Genomic DNA, 17,666 nt, shown 5'->3' on the forward strand with positions numbered 1-17,666 from the left:
CCGAACATTAAGTGGGGCTTAGGGAATCCTGTGGAAGAGTGGGGAGAAGGATTGAAGGAACCAGAGGGGTCAAGAACACCACAAGAAAACCTATAGAATCGACTAACCTGGGCCCATATGGCCCATAGAGACTGAACTGCCCACTAGAAAGCATGCGTGGGACAGGCCTAGGCCCCCTGCACATATGTAACAGTTGTGCAGCTGGGTCTCCATAAGGGACTCCAAATCGGAGCAGAGGCTACCCCTGACTGCACTGCCTGCCTTGGTTCCTTCCCCCTGACTGGCTGCCTTATCTAGCCTCAGTAGCAGATGCACTCAATATGCCAAGACTGGTGGTATGCATGGACGCCTCCCTTTTTCTGAGGAGAAATGGGAGGAGGGGTGGGTGGGTGTGGTAGGCGACGAGCTGAGAGAGAGGGACTAGAAGGAGAGGAGGGCGGGGAAGCCGCAATCGAGATGTAAATAAAAAGCAATAAAAATAAAATTAAAATTAAAAAAAACAAGTACTTTAATTTTATCAAGGACTCAGGAGTAGAGGCAAGCAGCAGTTAAGTAATTCTCAAGGGCCTGCTATGACAAAAGTCAGCCCACACTCCACCCGTACACAGCTTTCAGGAACTCTATCCAAGTGGCTCGTAGGTGCCCCGTCTTCCTGCATAGACTATCCAACATCACGCCTCTAGGCTCAGGACACGCATCTCTACAACTCGAATGCATCGTCAAATTGCAGACCTGTTTGGGAGTCTGCTCGGCTCGAACCTACGGCCTGGTTACACTAGTGAGCGAACAGGGGCTCCTGGGCCCAGCATCTTTTGCTCCAAAAGGTGACCAATCTTGCTGCTGTCCTTGGACACCTCTGTGGTCCTCTCAATGTCTCAGGGACCCCCTGCAGGCATGCCTAGCTACCTGGTTAATATGGCCCTGTCTTTTCCTAGCCCCAGTCTTACTAGGGAAGCTTCAGTATCCTCCTGGGCTAGATTCATTAAGAACATGCTGGCCTCACTGCTGGGTGCCTCGGGCTCTACAGATCATAGTGGGTGTCTACATCAGGTTGTGATTCCTGGAACTCTGGACCTAGCTTGCAGAAGGTCTGCTAATACCCAGCTCCAACCTGAGTCTGCCTCTCCTCAGGGTATGTCCTGCTATCAGCAAAGTTTACTGGACATAGGTCATTTGTCTCCTTATCTGAGGTCTCTGGGATTTTTGGCTTGGAAACCTGCATTTCCCAGAACTTGCACCAGCAGGGGCAGGCCAACCAGCAAGTTGCCAATTTATAACCCACCTGCTCCGGGGCTCAGAAGCAGTCTGGCAGGCAACTGGAGACAAATGAAGAGCCCTGCCCCTGCCCACATGTGGAACATTGTACTGGTCTTGCTCTCGCTGTTGGCTGTGCTTCCGATCACTACTACTGAGAAGGTAGCAGTATCCACCATAGGTGCCTCTGTGTATGTGTAGTGTGAGCTAAGTAAATGATCTGACACACCTGGGAAGTTGGGAGGTACCTCTTAAGTATGCGTGTAATTAAGGAGGCATGTGTGCGGGTCAGTGTTCGTGCAAAGGCCTGATGTTAACTAGTCACCAGGTAGTACCCAAGGATCCTTAAGGTTCCCTCACTTAATATAGGGAATGATCCTATTCTAGCCACTTTATAGATGGAAGAGTAGAGCCAGCTGCTCCTTGAGGCTGACAGCAGAGCCAAGAAAGTCAGAATGTGGCTGTAAGAGCCCAGCTCTTCTGTTCTAGATGAGTGACCTCTGGGAATGACTTACATGTTCTACCTATCAACTTCCTCATCTGAAAGAGGGTAATAATATAACATCATCAGAGGGCTGTGCTGGTTGATAATCAAGCTTATAACACCTAGGAAGTGTTCAGTGCCACCTATAGTACAGAGCTGATGTGAAACCTCAAACAACCTGAAAACAAGTCATGCCGTTCCTCTGTGCTAAACTGGGGCAGGTAACCATGAGTATCTGAACAGTTTGTGTGTGCACAGCATGACACATGGGACAGGCTGTATGTGTTGCACATATCTTTTCTTAAGGATTTGCCAACCTCGGGGCAAACAGTGTATGTGGCAAGCAGTACCCTGTGGAGGGGTCGGGGCAGAGGGTCCAATGCAGGGAACATAGGCAAAGAAAAGACCTGATCCTGGACAGATTCCTACAGTTCCTGTGACTGAGGCAGAAGCATTCTTCCACTTTCACTGGGGCCAGAGTTTCCAAAAAAATCAAAGACCTTGCTCACAGCCCTCTTACTAGGCAGAGCTCAACCTGCACGCAAGGCCCCTGACTCTGGGCCCCTTGCCTTTGCCAGAATAAGAAGTGTGATCTCTCCAGGCTTGCACTGCTGCTCCTGTGTGCTTTGTTTCCCATGAGATCTCTGTGGTAGGCTCTGTCTTGTGGGGAATGAGGTCCACAGCTGCCTCTGACTTCAGTGAAGTGTTTGATGGGGTTCTGCCTGAAGCGTAGACAGTATCTGGGCCAGATCAAGGGTGGAGATTGGCCTGGAACCAGAGTCAAAGCCTATCTTGAAGAGTTTGGGGGTGTCAGGTAAACACTCCAGCCCTCCTCCCTGTCCCTTCTCCAGAATGGCATCGATATCTACAGTCTCACAGTGGACTCCCGGGTCTCTTCCCGATTTGCTCATACTGTTGTTACCAGCCGGGTGGTCAACAGAGCCGATACTGTTCAAGAAGCGACCTTCCAAGTAGAGCTACCCAGGAAAGCCTTCATCACCAACTTCTCCATGTAGGTGTCTCCCTATGTCTTCCACAACCCAGTCCTGCAACTCCATCTTCCCTGGGCCTGAGACATGTTGTTCCACAGGTTGGGCACTCGGGACCTCTGTTCCACAAGTCAGACTCACAGGAAACAAGGATGTTATCAAGCCCCTGAGAGCCTCTGTCCCTCCTGCCATCCCGCCTCCTCACTGAGTACTGCTAAGTGACAGGCCAAGAACCACAGTGTCTTGGAGTCTTTGCCTTTGAGAAGTACAATCCTAGGGCAAGGCTAACCTGGGCACAGGAAGTCACCAAAATCAGGTTCCAGCTGGGAAAATATAAGCCCTATCTCCTGGGGTCCCTTTGTCACTGCAGAAGGTAGGCAGATCTATTCTGCCTTCTCAGGAGATGCCAGGGTTCCTGCGGACTCTGAGACAGCAGCAGTCCTTACCATGCCCTCTGAGTTCCTTCCCAACACTGCCCTTATCTCTTTTGCAATGTTTGTTAAACTTGGTGAAACTCCACGCTTGGCCCTAGCCTCGCAGAGAGACAGGCTGCTTGCCCCCAATAGAGGGAGCACTTAGGGGTGGAGGAGAATTAGAGGGCAGTAGGCAGGACTAACTTCCCTCTGGCTGGCTCCTCCCTTTCTACCCACCCACCTCCACCCCAGAGCTGCCCCCACCCCCACCCTGAAGCTTAGGCTAGTGGGCCAGGTCTTTCTACTGCATGAGACAGAGAAGTGCAGGGCAGACATCTCTGTTCCCTGCCCTGGCAGAATGTCTGGAGAAAGGATGAACTTTCTGTCCAGAAGAAGGAGCCAGGCTTCCCCTGTTCCTTCCCATGCTGGCCCAAGACTTAACCATGACCAGAGAAGGGAAAGGAAGACGTCTGTCCTGTGGATTTGGCTAGATCCCCTCCCTTCCCCCTTCTCTGTACACTCCCACGCTCTGGTACCACCCCTAGGACAAGCAAATGACCATTTATTGGTCCCTATTCACCCAACAAGGAGCTTCTGGAACAGCCATTTTCTGTGCAAAGAAGTAGCCTTGCCAATTCCTTCTCAACCTCAAAGGATAGCTTCCAGAAACTAGTCTACATTCCCAGGAGTCTTCACCACTAGGTCCCCAGAGCCTGTGTCCAGAGATGCCAAGTTCCCTGCAACACCTGTCCTAAGCAAGGGGACTGGGAGGGAATTATGTCGCAGCCTCGTGTCTCCCTCCTGCTCAAGTTTGACCACACAAGAGGCAGATGTAGGGCTCGATAAAGAACCAGCTCATTACTCTCTTGGTTTTGCTATGATTAGCTGGCCCTTCGGGACAGTTCATAAGGGTCATGGGGCAGTGGAATGTGGACTGAGTTTAGCCCAGTCCTGCTTTCTCTGTAACTTTCTGCTCTGTCCCTACAGGAACACCCGTGTGAACTAACCCTGTGTATGTCTCAGGATAACTGAAAGCCACTCCCAGTGTCATAGACAGGGTCTTCTACCCTGTAGGTGCATGATAAATGCCATTGTCCCAGTTAAAGACAGGAGTCATGTCTAGCTCACCAAATTCTGGAAAGAAAGAAAGAAAAAACTCTTCTAAAACGGTTCTCAGTTGTTTGTCCTCTTCCTTATCTAGGATCATTGATGGTGTGACCTACCCAGGGGTTGTCAAAGAGAAGGCTGAAGCCCAGAAGCAATACACTGCTGCTGTGGGCCGGGGAGAGAGCGCTGGCCTTGTCAAGTGAGCCCGTGGGGGGTTGGGGGGAGTGTGCATGGGTAGAGACTGCTCCTACCTTGGCCTTTAGCTTTGCTGCTCACTCCAGGATACATCCCCTACCTGACCTAAACGGGTTCTTTTCCCCAGGACCACTGGGAGAAAGACAGAGCAGTTTGAAGTGTCAGTCAACGTGGCCCCTGGTTCCAAGACTACCTTCGAACTCATATACCAAGAGCTGCTCCAAAGACGGCTGGGAATGTATGAGCTACTCCTCAAAGTGAGGCCTGAGCAGCTGGTCAAGCACCTTCAGGTACCTGGCACTGCCTTCTCCAGCAAGCCCCATAGACAATCCCTTCCCTACTAAGGCAGTCTCCCTTTGCCACCTACCCTCCTGGGAGCACAGCCCACCTCATGGCTTCCCTGGTGACCCTGGTGACCTGTATTTCCCTTCCAGATGGACATCTACATCTTTGAGCCTCAGGGTATCAGCACCCTGGAGACAGAGAGTACTTTCATGACCCAGGAGTTGGCAAATGCCCTTACCACTTCACAGAACAAGACCAAGGTAGGCATGCTATGGCCATCAAGTGAAGACGCCCAGTCTTTAGACTATGGTTCCTGAAATAGTTGGCAGCAATCTGAGGTGGAAAGCTCTGAGATCTGTATCCATGCCACTCCCACTGTTCCTTTCAACCTCAGTGTTGATTGTTCCTCCAGGCACATATCCAGTTCAAGCCGACACTCTCCCAGCAACGGAAGTCTCAGAATGAGCAGGACACGGTGCTAGATGGGGATTTCACCGTTCGCTATGATGTGGACCGGTCTTCCACTGGCGGTACCATTCAGGTGGGTGGACTCCAGACAAGAGCAGTGAAACCTCAAAGTGTGTCTTACCTTCACACGTCTAAGCAAGAGGGTTCTGGAAAAGGAAAGTGACGGCCCCTCCTTTGTACTCTGCACTAGGGGTTGACTCAGACAGAAAACAGGCAGTTCAATTATGATGATCCTGAATATTATTCCCTTTCTGGAGTCAGAAAAGGGTTGTCTCTGCAAAGACCGACTTTGTGGAGTCTCCCTCTATGCATTTGTTACCTCGAGGCTCAGAGCTCAGCCTTACCTGCAAGGCTAGCAGCTGGTCATGTTTGTGCTTCCCTTTACTCCCTATTCCCTCAGTGCTCCCACTTGATGGATATTGGGTTCATAGTGTCTTTTAGCATAAGCTGCCTCAAATACTGAAACAGGGAACAAAGTTATGGACAGATCTAGGGCGATGCCTGAATACGGAAGTCTCCTGTTAGCGGCAACGGATTGAGCATTGAAAAATGATGAGGATTTGGGGGAGAGGGATGGGTAAGAAGCTGGGATGGAGAGGGGTCATAAAAAGAGAACAGGGATCTGGGATGAGGAGACCTAACAGAGGTAGGGCGGGGCTTATGATCTGATCATCTGAATGTGGACTCGCTCTGGCCACAGATTGAGAACGGCTACTTTGTGCACCACTTTGCCCCAGAGGACCTTCCTACAATGGCCAAGAATGTGCTCTTTGTCATTGATAAAAGCGGATCTATGGCAGGCAAGAAAATCCAACAGGTAGGTCTGTCTCCTAGACTCTGAGATTAGCAGCACCTCCCCTGTTCCAGCATTGTGGGTGGAAGCTTCCAGGATACTACCCCAAGGATTATGCACCTTTGGGGAGCTCCTCTGAGACACCTGCCTTGCCTTCTCTCCCCCTAATCAGACCCGAGAAGCCCTAATCAAGATCTTGAAAGACCTCAGCACCCAAGACCAGTTCAATATCATTGTGTTCAGTGGGGAAGCAAACCAGTGGGAGCAGTTGCTGGTGCAAGCAACAGAAGAGAACTTGAACAGGGCGGTTGACTATGCTTCCAAGATCCCGGCTCAGGGAGGTGAGTCTCTGCATCTTAGGAGGGTAGGCGTTTCCATGGTCACTGGCTGGGACCAACCCTGAGTCTGTGTCCTCCAGGGACCAACATCAATAAAGCAGTGCTATCGGCTGTGGAACTGCTGGATAAAAGCAACCAGGCTGAGCTACTGCCCTCCAAGAGCGTTTCCCTCATCATCCTGCTCACGGATGGCGAGCCCACTGTGGGTGAGGACACTGTGGCCATTCCTGGGCATGCTTGACACGGAGCAAGGCTGGAATCGCTTCCAGACTGACCATGAAACCTGGGGTGGGGAGAGGGAGAATCGTCAAGACCCCATCGGCTCTCAAGTTCCAGAAACGTCCGCTGAGCAAATCATTCTTTCTCACCCGGTTCCTAAATTCTTGAATCTAGGGGAGACCAATCCCAAGATTATCCAGAAGAACACACAGGAAGCCATCAATGGGCGGTATAGCCTCTTCTGCCTGGGGTTTGGCTTTGATGTGAACTATCCTTTCCTGGAGAAGCTGGCCCTGGACAACGGAGGCCTGGCCCGGCGCATCTACGAGGACTCAGACTCTGCTCTGCAGCTTCAGGTACTGGTCGGATCCGGAGGATGCAGACAGCCGGGCAGACCCTGCTTGCCTGGTGTTTGCAGGATATTCCATCCACCCCCTGCCACACTGTAGGACTTCTACCAGGAAGTGGCCAATCCGCTGCTGTCATCAGTGACCTTTGAATATCCCAGCAATGCTGTGGAGGACGTCACGCGGTACAACTTCCAACACCACTTTAAGGGCTCAGAGATGGTGGTGGCTGGGAAGCTCCGGGACCAGGGCCCTGATGTCCTCTTAGCCAAAGTCAGTGGGCAGATGGTAAGCATGACTGAGTCATCCTGGAGCAAAGGGGAAGTTGAGGCAGCTGGGGCAGCCTGGGGCAGCTAGGACACCTGGGGTAGCCTGGGGTAGCTGGGATAGCTAGGACAGCTGGGGCAGCTGGGGTAACTGGGGCAGCTGGGGTAGCTGGGGCAGCTGGGGCAGCCTGGTTAGCTAGGACACCTGGGGTAGCCTAGGGCAACTGGGACAGCTAGGACAGCTGGGGCAGCTGGGGCAGCTGGGGCAGCCTGGGCAGTCTCCATATCTGCAGTTGGAGGGACTATGCTCAAGCCATACCAAATTCCAGCTGACTGACCTTGAGTGAGTCTCAAAGGTCCCTTTTCCTCGGGTTTTCCTGAAGGACACAGCCCTCGCTACATGGGTTCATGGTACGGATCCTGTAAGACAACATGCTCATAACATAACATAACATAACATAACATAACATAACATAACATAGCATAATGTAACATAGCATAGCATAGCTCCTAAGAGCGGCTAGCACATATAGGAACTGATAACTCGGTCCGCCCTGCTGCCTCCTGACTCTTCTGGAACATAAGATGGAAACAGATGTTCCTTCCCAGTGCCCCGTGCCCTCTGTTCTCATAACAGGCCTTTGAGGGTGTGGCCAGACTGAGAGAACTACTCCCAGCTCCCAGGAGAACAGAGCAAGCTCCAGGCAGGACAGACAGGAGGTCTGCTAAGACTGAGTGACCGATCGGTAGGAGCAGCAGAACCCAGAAATGAGGAAGGGCTGTTGGGCTCATATGCCATCAGGACACTTTGTCTGCAAGAAATGGCAGTGGGTAATGGGAGACCCAAGGCCTCATCTCAGACATGGCCAAGTAGTAGGACCGTTCCTGAAGACTGGCCAGGTAACATGTCTGCAAATCAACCTCCCTCACCTCCCATAGGTGACAAGTGACTCAGGCTCCTCCTGATCACAAATGTAGTTGATTCAGGTGGCTACTTTGTAGCATTACTGTGGGATACTTTGTAATCACAAACATGACTTCAAACATCACGGACAGGGTCGAGTACACTGGTTTTAGTGCAGGGAATTGAATCTGGGACCCCAAACAAATCTTCCACCACGAAGCAGCATTTCCAGTTCTCTTGCTATGTTTTGTTTTGAGACAAGTCCTTTGCAAGTTTCCCAGGGTGGCATTGAACTTGCTCTGTAGCCCAGAGAGGCCTTGAGTTCATCCTTCTACCGCAGCTGCCCGAGTAACCAGAGCTACAGGCGTGTGTGACTAAACTGTTCTGGGATGAGCCCAAAGAAAATGTCTGTCTACTCAAAATTCATTTAAGGAAAAACATCAAGCAGGTAGCCTCACTGAGAAGATAGGGAGAAACTCATGCCCAAGGCCTTCATGTACCAAAGCTTTGGCAAGCCAGGTCCTGCATAGGAGCCAGAAGAGGCTGGTACCAGCACAGTGGGACGGTTGCACTGGGCCTCTTAGCTACCTGCCCTTTTGATGGAGGAGGCTTGGGGCCTGCTTGCTTTCTGCCCCATTTCCCAGACTGCCTTTTGGGCCAACTTAAGACCATCGCCATCCTTCCCCTGGGAAGAAAGCAGCCAGACTGTGTTTCTTGAGGCACACATTTCCTGTCATTGTCCCAGGCTGGCCAGCCCTAGTAGAGGGGCGATGTGGAGCAGACAGCTTGCTGGGGTTCTGAAGTGCTAGTCTCGAGTCCACTGCTAACTACTGGGGAAGGCCCTGCCTTTCTGTTCTCTTCCTTTTCCTCATGTCTGGGAGAGCAGAACCCTTTTCTGCCCCACACTGTTTGAGAACTCTTCCTTCTGCTCTGGCCTGGAAGTTGTTGTCCCTTCTTATAAAATGTCAGCCGACCCGAGCTCCTGCCTACACAGCTGTCTTGCCATTCCTGGGCAGCTGCTAACATTTACCCCACCTCCTTCTTACCCTGGAGCATCTGTGGGAGACCATCCTATCTCCACAATACTCAAAAGTAATGCAGTCTGGACAGGTTTGGGCCCGAGGCCCTCACTGCCCTGGCCTGGTCTGGCACCTCTTTGCAGCACCTGCAGAACATCACTTTCCAAACGGAGGCCAGCATAGCCCAACAAGAGAAAGAGTTCCAGGGTCCTAAGTACATCTTTCATAACTTTATGGAGAGACTCTGGGCGTTGCTGACCATACAGCAACAGCTGGAGCAGAGGTGAGTGACCCTGGCCTTTGCAAGCCCCTGCACCAGTAAGCCTTTCAGTGGTGGGGCAGGCATATTTGGCACAGGCTATCTACCAGGTATGTATGAGGTCTTAGGTCCAAACTCTACATTTCCCCGGGAGCACTCACAAGGAGGGGCCAGTGAAAGGGGAACTGCCAAGATACCCGGGGACCTCCTGAGCTCTCACGTCTTCAACCTGCAGGATTTCAGCCTCAGGAGCTGAGTTAGAGGCCCTCGAGGCCCAAGTTCTGAACTTGTCACTCAAGTACAATTTTGTCACTCCTCTCACGCACATGGTGGTCACCAAACCTGAAGATCAAGAACAATTCCAAGTTGCTGAGAAGCCTACGGAAGTCGGTGAGTGTGGGGCTGGGTCTCATCCTCCATGGCTTCAGACTATGCCCCTGATTCCCATCTTAACTCACTAAGGCGGAGACCGAGGATAGGTCCTGCAGCACCCTAGACTCACTGAGTGCACCCGTTAGTCTGGGACTGGGGAAGCAAGTTTAAGCAAAAGCTCCTGAGGTTAGGGAAACCACCCATAAAACCCGCCTCTCTCACTCTCTGCTTCTTTTGTTCATTTGTTACAGATGGTGGAGTGTGGAGTATCCTCTCAGCAGGTAAGGGCCTCAGAGCTCAAAGCCCTGCCTATGTAGGGTCCAGCAGCTTTCTGAGGGCCAAGTTTCCTCTGCTGCCAGGAGCTGGTGTCATCTGCCCAAACATGTCAGTATTCTTAGCCACTTGCTCGCCCAAATGCTGGCCACCCTTCAGGCCTTGCCCTGGACTCTAGGTACACAGTCCCCATCCAGGATGGAGCCCCAGAGAGCTGGCTCCAAAGAGTTAAACCCAAGTCTCACTGTCTTCCAGTTCAACGGCATTTCAAGACTCCTACCACAGGATCTAAACTGCTGACATCCAGGCTGAGAGGTGGGTGATAAGGGACAATGGGGTGGGAAGGGAGGTTTCTAGAACTGTGCCAGGAGGACTCTGGAAGGACAGTGCCTAGCCTGGGTCTCTTGGCTGGTAACAGACCTGTATCTAAAGATCAGGTGGGTTTAATTAGGAGTTGGCTGTCTAGAATCTTACTTGACTTACTTGAATCTTACTTGATTCAGCAATCAGGCTAATTGGAGGGGCACCGCCCAGGGAGGCTTGACCCTCCGTGGGGAAGAGTTCTACCACTGTTCATCTCCTGGGGAGGCTTTCCAAAAGGAAGCAGGGACTACCTACCTAATCTACATCCTATTCCTGACATGAAGTCCCTAGTCCTGGCTGTGGGGACCCACAATGTTGCCTGTGAGAAACTGCTCATGCCAATGTTTTAAAACTAGGAAATAGGTTCCAGACATTGTCCAGACTCGGGGATGGTCTCGTTGGATCTAGACAATACATGCCTCCTCCTGGACTTCCTGGACCTCCTGGACTTCCTGGACCTCCTGGGCCTCCCGGACATCCTCATTTTGCTTCTAGCATTGACTACGGCAGGCAGCCTTCCTTGGGAAGGGTGCTAGACCTGCCATCCTTATGTGAGCCTCTTTTCTGACCCACAGCGGGCTTCCTTCTTCTCCTAGCTCAATGATTCTGACCCAAAGAGGGAGAGAAAACACAGAGTAAGCCATGACATTGGCAAAGAAATGCAGGTAGACAAGACCTAGCTGGGATCCTGTCCTAAGGCAGAGCCAGGAGTCAGGGGCTGGATGAGTACATAATTCCCTGCCCTCACTTTTCTATCCATGCGCCAGCCTCTCTCTGCCTTGTCCACAGCATTTTGTCTCAAGAATCAGCTCTCTTGGCTCTTGCTCTGTCCCTTGATTGCCGGCCCACAAACCTTGACAGAGTAGCCTCTCTTGTGAGCCCTGGGTCACAAAAGGGCTCATGACTAGGTTCCTTAGACCACCAGAGCCAACTCTTTCCTTCTTTCCTTCTTGGGGGGTGCCTCTTCCCCAAGCAGTTCCTGGACAACAGGCCTCCCTCCCCCAGAGCAGTACTTTAACTCCCTTCGTTCCCTGAGGACCCACTCCTCACGATGGAGAAGGATGGCTTTCCCATTTCCAGCAGTTCTTATACTCCTTGCTGTTCCCAATCTGAATTCAGACTCAGTCAGGACCTATCTCCTTGAAATCACCCCTGCCTCTCTAGGCCTGAGCTTGGTAGGCAGTTAGGAAAGGTCAGGGGCCTCGGGTGCACAAGGCCCGGCATCCTAACGGTCTCTCCCTTTCTGTCCAATGTTCCTGTGCTCATGTTCACCTCAGCCTCACAAGATCCAGCCGGCCCAAGTCTAGCCATGTTACCGAAAGTGGTGGAACAAGGTACTGCAGCTAGTGGCCTAGCTTCGTGAGAGTATCTGCCTGAAGTGCATAGTCCCCGAATTTGCTCCCTAGCTCTGAAAGCAAACAGACAACAAATAAACAAACAAACCCATAAAAATGCCTTTACCAGGGCCCCATCCCCCCCCCAGCCCAATAGCTCCAGAAGATATTGAAAAGGGAAACTCTGGGTCTCTATAAACTGTTACATGGTATTGTACATGTTAGAGTGGAGAGAGAGCCCTAGCCCTGTCACCTACCATCCCATCCACAATGCCCTCTTCCCCAGAAAGGGACTACCTGAACCCAGACTTTTTTCTTCCTTCTTTCAGAAGGCACCACACCAGAGGAATCCCCAAACCCAGGTAAGCATTCCTCCCCCACCACATCCTCACACACACGCACACACACACACACACACACACACACACACACACACACATACACACACACACACACACACACTCACACACACAGACATCTTCACACACACGCACACATACACACATCTTTGCCCCCTAGACTTTGCTTTCTGCCTCAGGAACTGTGTACTGGCTATTTTAGACCACCCCCGGGCTCCTACCATCATCCTGCCGCTTCCGGGATCTGGTGTGGACCAGCTCTGTGTGGATATCTTACATTCTGAGAAGCCCATGAAGCTGTTTGTAGACATCAATCAGGGTAAGAGATAAATCCCAGATATATACATTGAAACCTAGACCTCCTATGACTACCACTAACCACAGCAGCGTACCCAATGTGGGAAAATGTCCTATACACCAAAAAAGCCCTCCCTCCCACAGCCGCCTGTAAGCCTTCACTGGGAACACCACAAGGCCAGCAAACGGGTCAATTTCCAGAGCTGAGAGAAGGCTGAAGTTGCCTAGAGTCAGGGAGCTGTGCAGGGTCACCCAGGATTGTCTGAGGGACTGAGAGAGGGGACAGAGCTGAGGAATATATGACCCACTGTGTCTCCATGGGTCCTTCATGGTATTGAGGAGAGGAATGGTTGGAGAAGCAGACGAGCTAGCCAGACCGCACTCACTAATCCTGGAATGGCCTCAATGGTCAAGCTACAGTGTCCAGGCAGACACAGGGATGTACAGAACTCAGGAATGTTCATGCCGAGCCATATAAATACCCTGGGAGAGAGGGCCACAGCTCCCTCATTCCCCGAGAATCACGTGATCTCCTACATCATCACCCAGGTTCAGGAACCTCTCTGCTCTCTGAGGCAGAAACTTTCCACCTCATTCTCAGCCACACGGCAAGCTCAGGACCCAGGCACACTGCAGAGGACTGACGAATGCTTGACACTTGAAGCAAGATCTGACCACCAGCCCACCCCCCCTCCCCCGCCATGCTTCTCAAAAGTCCAGCAGGGTGACTGTCAGGAGGATCTAAGGTCAAAACCACAGGAAACTAAAGCTTGAGTGGAGAGATTGTAAGAACTAGACCTGAGCCAGGCATGATGGATGGCACACAGCTTTAATCCCTGCACTTGGGAAACAGAGGCAGGCAGATCTCTGCGACTTTAAGGCCAGCCTGGTCTACATAATGAGTTTCCAGGTCAGCCTGGCCTACCAGGTGAAATCTTGTCTCAAAAAAGAAAAGAGAAGAAGAAGAGGAGGAGGAGGAGGAGGAGAAGAGGAGGAAGAGGAAGAGGAAGAGGAAGAGGAAGAAGAAGAAGAAGAAGAAGAAGAAGAAGAAGAAAAGAAGAAGTAGAAGAAGAAGAAGAAGAAGAAGAAGAAGAAGAAGAAGAAGAAAGAAGAAGAAGAAGAAGAAGAAGAAGAAGAAGAAGAAGAAGAAGAAGAAGAAGAAGAAGAAGAAGAAGAAGAAGAAGAAGAAGAAGAAGAAGACGACGACGACAAAAACAGACCTGAAGTATTGCTAAGCAGAGACACCCTTCTGGGGTCCCATTCCAGAAAGGACATAGTCCATGGAGACTACTCGTTCAGGTCATTGCTCTGAATTGACTTTGAAATCTCTGGTCTGGCCTCCTTAGGGCTGGAGGTGGTTGGCAAGTATGAGAAGAATATCGGGTTCTCATGGATCGAAGTGACCATCCTGAAGCCTCACCTGCAGGTCCATGCAACGCCTGAACGACTGGTGGTGACAAGGGGCCGAAAAAACTCTGAATACAAGTGGAAGAAGACACTGTTCTCTGTGTTACCTGGGTAAGTCCCAGGGCGGGGTCCCAGGCTGTGCTGACCGTGATGTTAGTGATGATGGGTGGCCCGGGGCCACAGATGAAGTAGTTGGTTCTGAGTCCCCTGCAGTAGGCTGCACTCCTGGTAGGGCAGGGGTACATTATAATGTCTTACAACTCTGGAGGCATTGCCCTGGGACCTGCCCCTCCATCACTAACTTGGGTCCTGTCTCTGGCAAGGTCGGTGTGGTTGGAGCACAAACTACACAGCTCTCTGGGTCTTAGTTCCCTTGCTAATCACTAAACCCATCCAGATTCCGAGTCAGAGGCCTAAGGGACCCATTGGAAGGAAGTAGTTGGGGGAACGTGTGCCACCAGATGGTACAGAGTCTCTTACGTGTCCAGCCTGGTGAGCTCAAGGTGACATTCATGAATCAGGCCTTATGAATGCTACCGTCACCCGCAGCGTGTGAGCATTCTGGTTGCCATAACATGCACCAGGAAGGAGCAAGGGACGAAGGATTATTTTGGCCAGTGTTCAGGTCCTGAGGTTATGAGGTTTGGTTGTTTCTGGACCTGGGCAGATAGATCATCAGGATGGCGAGCCTAAGGGGAAGCTAGCACGCACGGCTTACCTCATGGCAACCAAGTGGTGGAGAAAGCAAACGGTCTGGCTGGCTTCGCACACCTCTTTCCGCTTTTTGTGCCATTCAGGCCCCCCACCCTAACGCGTGCATGCTGCTGCCCACATTCAGGGTGGCCCTTCCTGCTGAGCTGCTCTCTAACATGCCAATGGGCTCTGGAGATCCCTTAATAGATGCATTAAAAAATGTCCGTTTGCAGTCTGTGAAGTATTTCACAGTCCAATCAAATCCACAATGAAAATCCACCGTCATGTTGGGTGACGCTTTGGCAAGAAGAGGTCAGCGTAGCTAAGCTGCGGAAAGCATAGGTGTGGCAGACTCCCCGTTGCTGTGAGCAGAAACCCACAGGAAGCAGCTTCAGGGAGGGAGGACTCATCCTGTCCACACAGGAGGCCTCGGTCCGTCAGGGCAGAGGGCATGGCTGAGCAGAGAGAACCTGAAACAAAGAGAATCTCTTCCTGCCTTTTATGCTGTTCACTCGCAATGTGTGGGATAGTGTGACCCGGGGTCAGGACAGTTCCCCCATCACTTAACCTCCAAACATATCCAGAGATGACTTCTATTAATATTCCAGATGCTTCTCAGTCCGGTCAAAGTGACGGTGACTAGTATCATCACCCCCAATAAAATATAAAATTCGCTCATGAGAAAGTAAACTTAAAACCGGAGCCAGGGACTCTTCATTCTCTTTTACAAATGAGAGCTTGCTTTAGTGCTCTCTTGCCAGCGGGGTAGCTGAGCCTAAAAGACTGAAGGGACTCTTTGCCTAAAGCTACACAATGACTTCCTGGTCAAGAGTAGACGCCCTACCCTGCTGCTGGGACCCAGCCTACTGAGACTCCACCATGAAGGTCTCTGCCTTCCTGGTAAGGATTTGGTGTTTCTCTGCAGCTTAAAGATGACCATGGATAAGACGGGACTGCTACAGCTCAGTGGCCCAGACAAAGTCACCATCAGCCTCTTGTCTCTGGATGACCCTCAGAGAGGACTCATGCTGCTTTTGAATGACACTCATCACTTCTCCAACGACATTACAGGGGAGCTTGGTACGACGTCACTTGCCCTTAAAAACCAGCTGTGACCGACCAGGCACAGACTGGGTCACTCGCTTCTGCCCATCTCCCTCTCTGTTCTTTTTTTTTTTTTTTTTTTTTTGGTTCTTTTTTTCGGAGCTGGGGACCGAACCCAGGGCCTTGCGCTTCCTAGGCAAGCGCTCTACCACTGAGCTAAATCCCCCAACCCCCTCCCTCTCTGTTCTTAACCCTCACCAACCTACCCTTTATCTCAGGTCAGTTTTACCAGGATATCATCTGGGATGATACAAAACAGACAGTCAGAGTTCTAGGAATCGACTACCCGGCTACCAGGTAACTGCACAGACAGACTGCTGGGCCCGGCTATGGTGGGGTAGGGATTAAGAGGGTGAGAGCTGGGATCTACAGAACCCTACTCCTGTCCATGCTTGTGAACTAAGAACAGATGAAAGGATGCCTTCCCCCACAAAGAATGGTCAGCTGGGACACCAGGTTGTGGACGCCATTGTTTCCTTACTCCTTTCAAACTTCTAAAGTCCTGGATCCAGAAGACATCACAAATAATCCTCTTGAATAGTCCTTGGGCAACTGGGCCTTCCTGACCTGTATCAGAGAGAATTCTGGGGGGCTTCGAGGCACCCTACACTCCATGCTCCAGTTTTCAGCCGCCCCCACCTCACCCCCATCTCTTTAGTCTTACCTGAGGTTGGTTGACAGCCTGCCTATGTTTTCTCTGTTGTCTTCCTACCCTAGAGAGCTCAAGTTGAGTTATCAAGACGGGTTCCCGGGAACAGAGATTTCCTGCTGGACGGTGAAGATATAGAACTGACAGGAGCATTGTTTGCTACCTGCCATGTTGTCCTCGTATGCAGGCGGATGACACTGTGTGCCAACAGGGCCGCCTGTGAGGCCTAGACCTTGATGGGGAAGAGGATGCTCTCTTGTTACAAATAAAGAAGGGTGATGTGAACCCAGGGAGTTTGCTGTCATGATTCTATGTGGCCAGTCCTGCAGGACTTAGGGTCCCAGCCTGTGTATTTTGTCTCAAAGAGCATTGGACTCTTCCAAAACTGGTGGGGCCAGGGAAGCCCACAGACAGTTTTCACCCCATCCTTGTCTTTGTCACAGGAATCTAAAACCAGCTATTCAAAATGTCAGTGCAGCACCGAGTGAAGGCCTCAGAGCACTCTCCCGAGAGAACAGGGCTCTGGGTGCTCTGCGGTTGGCTGGACCATGAAAACCAGCTTTGACTCAAACAGGGTAAACTGTATGACATCTTTTTCTTGAAGAGAAGTGAATGGATGTCTTTTCATCCTGGAGAGGGCACCAACAACAGGTCAAAGAAAGGATTCCACCCCAGGCCAGTTGGTAAAGCCGTGTGTTTATTGAGTACTTACAGGATCACGGAGGGGAGCTCCATACAAGAGCATGAGTGACTCAAAGACAGTGAGTCATCATGGGAAATGACTCTTGAAAGTTGCATCCCTGGTGGCTGCAGGGCTGGCCAGTGGTTAAGTGCACTTGCTGCTCACAGAGGCCCAGAGTTCGGGTCCCAGAACCGGCCCCAAAGAAAACGTCCTAAGGGGCTGAAAAGATGGCTTAGCAGTCAAGATCATTGGCTGCTCCTCTAGGCGTCCCAGGTTGGATTCCTAGCCCTCACGTGGTGCCTCACAACTGTCTGTAATGCCATCTCTAGTGATCTGATGGCCTCTTCTTGCCCGTGTACAAATGGTACACGGAGGTACACGCAGGCAAGGCTCCCCCACACACAAAAGAAAATAAATTACATGTTAGAAGTAAGTGAAAGATAAAATACTGAACCCTTTTTTTAAAAAAAAAATAAGAGAAAGAATCAGACGTGATGTCACATGCCTTTGACCCTGGTTCTCAGGAGGCAGAAGCAACAGAGCTCTGTGAGTTCAAGGTCAGACCAGTCTGCACGTGGAGTTCCAATCCAGTCAGCAGCACACAGTAGAAAGAAAGGAAGAGAGGGGGAGGGGAGGAAGATGAAGGGGAAGAAGAAGAGGAGGAAGAGGAAGAAGAGGAAGAGGAGGAAGAAAAGGAGGGAGAGGAGGAAGCAGAGAGAACGAGAAATTTATACACTGGGGACGTCTTGCACAGCTTGCAGACAGTTTTACCAGAGTCCCCTCCCCTGGCAAT

The 17,666-nt window shown here is 51.3% G+C and overlaps 1 protein-coding gene across 1 annotated transcript; it reads left to right on the forward strand.

Moving 5' to 3' along the window:
* The first annotated feature begins 1,311 nt into the window (after positions 1 to 1,311).
* Itih4 (inter-alpha-trypsin inhibitor heavy chain 4) lies at positions 1,312 to 16,476 on the forward strand. Its single transcript, NM_019369.2, has 23 exons — positions 1,312 to 1,416; positions 2,590 to 2,750; positions 4,342 to 4,446; positions 4,570 to 4,732; positions 4,877 to 4,987; positions 5,140 to 5,268; positions 5,896 to 6,012; positions 6,161 to 6,329; positions 6,407 to 6,532; positions 6,720 to 6,901; positions 6,995 to 7,180; positions 9,225 to 9,364; positions 9,576 to 9,730; positions 9,964 to 9,993; positions 10,241 to 10,300; positions 10,705 to 10,899; positions 11,626 to 11,682; positions 12,012 to 12,044; positions 12,244 to 12,360; positions 13,685 to 13,856; positions 15,364 to 15,518; positions 15,761 to 15,839; positions 16,260 to 16,476. Exons 1-23 carry the CDS (start codon positions 1,327 to 1,329, stop codon positions 16,327 to 16,329), a joined length of 2,802 nt encoding a protein of 933 aa, NP_062242.2. The 5' UTR covers positions 1,312 to 1,326; the 3' UTR covers positions 16,330 to 16,476.
* The last annotated feature ends 1,190 nt before the right edge of the window (positions 16,477 to 17,666 follow it).

Source organism: Rattus norvegicus, chromosome 16, assembly GCF_021556685.1.
Source record: "Rattus norvegicus strain SHRSP/BbbUtx chromosome 16, alternate assembly SHRSP_T2T, whole genome shotgun sequence".
NCBI lineage: Eukaryota > Metazoa > Chordata > Mammalia > Rodentia > Muridae > Rattus > Rattus norvegicus.

Excerpts from the sequence above, each read along its gene's own strand:
- Itih4 (NM_019369.2), top strand. The coding sequence starts at position 1,327 with ATGAAGAGCCCTGCCCCTGCCCACATGTGGAACATTGTACTGGTCTTG. Across the intron at positions 9,731-9,963 it reads TGAGAAGCCTACGGAAGTCG|ATGGTGGAGTGTGGAGTATC; the intron begins GTGAGTGTGGGG and ends CATTTGTTACAG. Across the intron at positions 12,361-13,684 it reads GTTTGTAGACATCAATCAGG|GGCTGGAGGTGGTTGGCAAG; the intron begins GTAAGAGATAAA and ends TGGCCTCCTTAG.